The 6,596-nt window shown below is 34.1% G+C and overlaps 1 protein-coding gene across 1 annotated transcript; it reads left to right on the top strand.

The window, feature by feature from the left end:
• The first annotated feature begins 604 nt into the window (after positions 1–604).
• LOC106875839 (hexamerin) lies at positions 605–5,463 on the top strand. Its single transcript, XM_014924129.1, has 2 exons — positions 605–670; positions 3,690–5,463. Exon 2 carries the CDS (start codon positions 3,709–3,711, stop codon positions 5,158–5,160), a length of 1,452 nt encoding a protein of 483 aa, XP_014779615.1. The 5' UTR covers positions 605–670; positions 3,690–3,708; the 3' UTR covers positions 5,161–5,463.
• The last annotated feature ends 1,133 nt before the right edge of the window (positions 5,464–6,596 follow it).

Genomic DNA, 6,596 nt, shown 5'->3' with positions numbered 1-6,596 from the left:
TCCGCATGTTCTGAGGTCAAACTCCGCCGGGGTCTACTTCATCTTTGATCCTTTCGGGGTCGATAAAATAAGTTCTAGTTGAGCACTGGGATCAATGTAACCGGCTTAACCCCTTTCCCGAAACTGCTGGCCTTCCGCGAAAATTTGAAACCAATATTTAAAAAGAGGTACTGATTATGTAAGATGGCTATGATTGCCTTATATTATTCCATTATTATGACACTGAATATTTGCTGAGCTGTAAGCAAAATTGTAGAAGAAACATTTTTTTTTTTAGAAAGATAATCAATTCTGCTTCCCGCGCAATGATATAGTGTAAATGATTTCAGATGAAAAGACTATTGTAACCAATCATATTATTCATATGTCCATCACACTTCAAAGTCACGTATATTACACATAACTAACAACAACAGCTATGTTAATTAAAAGACATTGAATAAGGAATTCCAAAAACAATTAATTAAAGATTAAATTCTTGTCATTACTTGTTAATTGTTTCATCAAATTAATTTTCTCCTTACTAAAAATAATTCCTGTTGAAATAACCAGCTGTCCGCTTTTTACTGATTCCTATATAAAGGGATTGTAAGTTAGAAAGTTTGTCTCAGTTGAGAACCACATCTCTGTCCTACTAGCGTAAGCAGAAGCTAAGGTTGTTCTTCAGTCTGTGAGTTTGTTTTAAAAGCAATTCTTCAATTTTTTTCTCCGCAAATTTTGTTTTGTTTATTCATTTTTATATATATTGGTAAAAAGTTTTAATTCTTGAATTAGAACATCTCTTGTTTAACTAATTATACATTGTATTGAACAACTGAGTAACAGTGTCTATGAGAAATAATGTTTGAATTTCAATGTCAATACACATTCTGATACTGCTATTTGAATATTTCTCTGAACTATATTTCTAATAAGGTCCTTTAAAGCAAAAATTGCCAATATTCATAAGATGGTTCATATATTGAATGAATATTTGCATATTTATGCAAATGGTCCATATACCAGTAAATACAAAATATTATCACTTTGTACTTGGTGTTAAAAACCATATTGTAACAGCCATAATATCAAAGCGTCTTTGATGTCCAAGGAACATGGTAATATGTAAACCAAAGATACCATCGAGGCATTTGATTCTTGAAATCAAATTTGATTTCTCCAAAATCTAAATACTACATTCTTGTAATTTCAGTAATATTTATATATCTTTTATTACTTTTAAAGCATTCAGTTTCGTCATAATTTACATTTTTTCAGTCATCTATTTGTAGTTTCATTTGATAAAGAAATATCATTAACAGAAAGTATTTTTTGTTGAAAATGTAATATATGTTGTGTAATATATATTGTATACTGCATATTGTGGTAAAATGATGTTTCTACTAAATCTGTACTGATTTTGCTGTGTTAACCGAATGAGATCTGTTACTTCGGCCAAATATTTATTCCTAGAATATATATACCACGCTGTTAGGTGAAATAAGAACTGTACGATTAAACACACTATGACATAACGAAACCCTTGTATTTTACTAGAAAGTTAATCTTTCATCAATGCTTCCACAACACACTTATGCAGTGGATTGGCAGAAACACAGAATTTTAATCCTGAGAAAATTGAATAGGTTTCATAAAATATGTATCTAAAAAAGTACTAGGCTTGATCAAAATCTACTACAGCTTTCCCCTCTAATGTAAAGCCTTGCTTTATTTAAGGTCATACATTTACTTTAATGAAGGCGCGTGGCCTACGGGATAGAGTATTGTGGTTTCGATAAGGCGGCGAGCTGGCAGAAACGTTAGCACGCCGGGCGAAATGCTTAGCGGTATTTCGTCTTCTTTACGTTCTGAGTTCAAATTCCGCCGAGGTCGATTTCCCTTTCATCCTTCCGGGGTCGATAAATTAAGTACCAGTTGCGTACTGGGGTCGATCTAATCGACTGACCCGCTCCCAAAAAATTTCGAACCTTGTGCCTAGAGTAGAAAAGAAAATTGTGATTTCGATTCCTGGAGTATGCATTTCACGTTGCTCCAGTCCACTCAGCTGTAAATAAGTTCCAACAATAGTTGGGAAGCTAATCCTGCGATGGACCGGTATTCCGTTCAGGAGAGAGTATTGCAACCTTATTCAATTATATGCCATGGAAACTGGGCGGTGCTCTGGCCTTATGGTTCCTGGGGTTTCTATAAGATCTAAACCTATTTACGTTGTCTTATTGATGTAGAGTTTATTTTTCATTTATTTATTTATTTATTTATTGAGGGCGGCCTTTCTTTTGCTGTTTCGGCCCCACATAAGCCCTGATAAGTAGATATACCTATAATACTCTTGGTGACATGAGCTAATGTATCTTCTTATGAAGTGTTAAGAGGTGTTTGGGGAAAGTTTAGTTGTCATTTTAACTGGGCGGGTAATAATACAGAAGCTCTCTTTTGGATCGTTTCTTCATGGTTGTTGATATAAATAGCAGTATATTACTAATTCATATATTCTGTCTTTTAAGTACAGAATTCAGATGTTGTTATTGTTGTTGCTATTGTTAATATTTTGTACCAGTGATCAAAGGTATTCTATTCATGACCTGTATGTTGAACTGCTTTACCTAATGTGTTCTCTCTTTCCACAAGTGTTTAGGCTGTGGTTTTAGGAGAATTTAGCTGCTGTTTCTCTGGGTGGGCAATAGGGAACAATATCTCAAAGAAACTTTTGTCTAAATTAGCATAAAACTCCAGGAGTTATTTGTAGTTAAGACAATTAGCATTCGTTCAGCCGCTTATTAGTAAAAGATTGACAAGTGACAACATTATGAGAAATGAGAAGGCTTTGAGTAGAATTCTAGAATCACTGTGCTCTTAATAACATAAAACAACAAAAATATTCAATTATTCACGAATCACAATTTTAATCTTATCAGTTGTCTTAATTATCTCGAGTGAACATTGTGAAATAACAAATCCTATTCTTAATAAACTAGAAACCAGTCCAAGCCGTAATTACTTATAAACCTATTTTTATACGTTTACACAGTATTTGAAGAGGAAGTACATGAAAATATGCAGTATATTAAAGTACTAATGCAACATAACTTTCCTTCTATAAATTGCGACTGTTATTCTAGATAGTTGTTATATATTTCAAACTCTATTCATATAACGAAAGCTTCGTGATTGAATCCTTTAAATGTAATAGATATTAATTTTACCTGTAAGGGACGATTTAACGATTAAGCTAGTCTCACAGTATAGTTAAATTGTAGTTTTCGTAAACTTTCAGACCTTGATGTAGAAAAATCAAAAGCTTTTCCGAATATAATGTCAGTTTTGTATGCTATTTAATTCGAGTTTGGCATTTATTAAATATTTCTCACTTTATAATACAGTGAACATCAATCAGTGCAAATAAACTCCAAGTTTCCTACCTTGTCTCAGTTTTCGACTATAATACTTTCATTACATTTCCTCAGCTGTTAACTTTAGAAAGAGCTTGAAAACTAATACCAACATTTATCTATCTATTATATTAAAATATTTCAGCAAAATAAACAGGGTTAATATATTTTAGGCAAGCTGTTAATTACGACTAGCCAAGTATATGATACAAACATTTATCGTATGGTTATTATTTCATTAGTTTGTAAAATTAACTTTTCCATTATTGAAACAGATCTTTTTTTTTTTATATATTTCAGATCACTACTAGTATCCAGTATGAACAGATACATGAACAGAAGAAATAATTTCAGCAGAAGATATCGTGGTATCATGGAACCAATGTCAAGAATGACCATGGATTTCCAAGGCAGATACATGGATTCTTATGGAAGAATGGTAGATCCCAGATTCTACGGCTTCTATGGCAGATATTCTGACAATGATAGATATTATGGTAGATCTATGTACAACTATTACGGTTTCTATGACAACGATAGGTTCCATAGATATGGTAATTTCATGGACTTCCCTGAGAGGTTTATGGATATGTCCGGTTATCAGATGGACATGTCTGGAAGATGGATGGACATGCACGGACACTACTCCAGCCCCCACTGGCATATGTTCAACTCCTCAAGACAGGGTTACTACCCCGGCTACCACTATGGTCGCAACTGGTTCTATCCTGAGAGATTCATGGACATGTCCCACTACCAAATGGACATGTATGGCCGATACATGGACAGAAATGGACGTCACTGCAACCCTTATTACAACTATTACAGGCGTTATATGTATTATCCATACATGAATTTCTACCATATGTACTATCCCGAGAGATTCATGGATATGTCCGGCTATCAGATGGACATGTATGGCCGCTGGATGGATATGTCTGGTCGTCACTCTAGCCCCTTCTACAGCTATCATAGCAGATTCCACCATAACTACCCTTATTATAACTACAGCTGGGGCCAAAGGTACTACAACTACCCAGAGAGATATTTCGACATGGGAAACTATCAAATGGATTTTGATGGCCGTTGGATGGATATGTATAGCCGTCATTGCACACCTTTCTACAACTACCATGGCAAATTCCACCATAACTACCCTTATTATAATTACAGCTGGGGCCAAAGATACTACAACTACCCAGAGAGATATTTCGACATGGGAAACTACCAGATGGATTTTGATGGACGCTGGATGGATAATTATGGCCGTTATTCTAGCCCCTTCAATAGTTATCATGGCAGATTCCACCATAATTACCCTTATTATAACTACAGCTGGGGCCAAAGATATTACAACTACCCAGAAAGATATTTTGATATGGGAAACTACCAGATGGATTTTGATGGACGTTGGATGGATAATTATGGCCGTTATTCTAGCCCCTTCTACAACTACCATGGCAGATACCATAACTATCCTTACTATAACTACAGCTGGGGCCAAAGATATTACAACTACCCAGAGGGAAATTATCAGATGGATTTTGATGGCCGTTGGATGGATAATTATGGCCGTTATTTCCATGGCTATAACTACCATAATAGGCACTATTACAACTCTTACCCAAACTCCTACAACTACAACTGGGGACAGAGATATTACGACTATCCAGAAAGAAACTTTGATATGTTCAATTATCAAATGGATTTCGATAGCCGTTGGATGGATGGTCAGAATTTCCACTATTATGGGGATAATTACAACTATTAAACATAGTGCCATTTATCGACCATTTATTGCTGATGGCAGTCGTCTTCTCGTTTGAAAATTACTCTGAATTCAATACGTAAAGCAGATCATAACTAAAAAAAATACTCTATAACTCTGAATAATTTTTGCAGATATAATAGGCAGTAACATCGTGATGAACAACAAAGAATAGCTTTGATACTTGATGAACAGTAATATTGATAGAAAGGGCGTTGGTGTGAAAACGCATTCATTTGTTAAGAAGGATACAACAAATCTTTGTAATGTGAATTGCATACAAATAAATTCGAGTTATCGAGTGAATTGCCTTATATTTTCTTTTTTATTCTGCTATATTTGTATATTTACTACTTTCTTTTTTATTCTTTCATTGGCTTCAATCATTGAACTGTCGTCAGACTGGTGCACTGTATTCTTTACTCGATCATATGTAACCCAGCACTTATCTTAGTCTAGTAATATTTATCAATCTACATTTAATAGATCATGGGGTTAAACATTTTAAGCAACATCCTGCTTTACACGGGTAAGCACGAACGCAGTCACCATCACAGGTTCGCACACACGTATACATGAGCACGCATACAAATACACACACTCACGCACGCGCGTACTCTGACAGAACGCGAATGAAAGAGGAAGAAATATCAAGAAGATTTATCAAAAAGTATATTAGAAGCATCCTCATCTAGAGTCGGGAAGAAACGGTAACCTGGTTTAATCCACTATTTTCCATAAAGTAGTCATCAATATATCCTGTAGCGTTCTAAATTTAGTAGGATATTTCCTACCTTCATACAAATATAAAGTGGTTTTGAATAACAATAGCGTTAAGATCAGCTTTTCCTTTTCTCTTGTGTCTATAAAGAAATGCATAAATACACACAAACACACACATTCATATACACATAGATACATACACTCATACGTACATATATTCAAATGTACAAGGGAAGAGTACTCAGTATATACTGCATAATTTATGTATAGAGAGAACGAGTCATTCATTACTTAAAGTTTCTCACACACATGAAATGCGTCTGATTGTTCAAATGCGATTAATGAATCATATTCGAAGGATAACATATTTACTTTGCATGTAATTATTATATATACATATATATAAGAAAATAAGAAAATAGGGAGATATACGGTTTGGAGCCGTACACTCAACACACTGGAACACACTGGAACACACTGGAACATGGAAATCTAATGGTGTATCTTTAGTCACAGTCACCTCCGATGAGATTCAGCTTTAAAATGTTTTTAATTAAACTAATTAATTTCTAAAAGTCTTGAATTGAAACAGCTGTTAGAGATGATGTCCTATGTTATAATTAATAAATAATTATTGATTTAATTATCACTCTATTTTCTTATTTTCTTAAAAATATATATAAATCCCGGTTTATCCAATTACCTTACAGTTGAAT

The sequence above is a fragment of the Octopus bimaculoides genome, chromosome 1 (genome assembly GCF_001194135.2).
Source record: "Octopus bimaculoides isolate UCB-OBI-ISO-001 chromosome 1, ASM119413v2, whole genome shotgun sequence".
NCBI lineage: Eukaryota > Metazoa > Mollusca > Cephalopoda > Octopoda > Octopodidae > Octopus > Octopus bimaculoides.
This window is presented reverse-complemented; position numbering and strand designations above follow the sequence as displayed.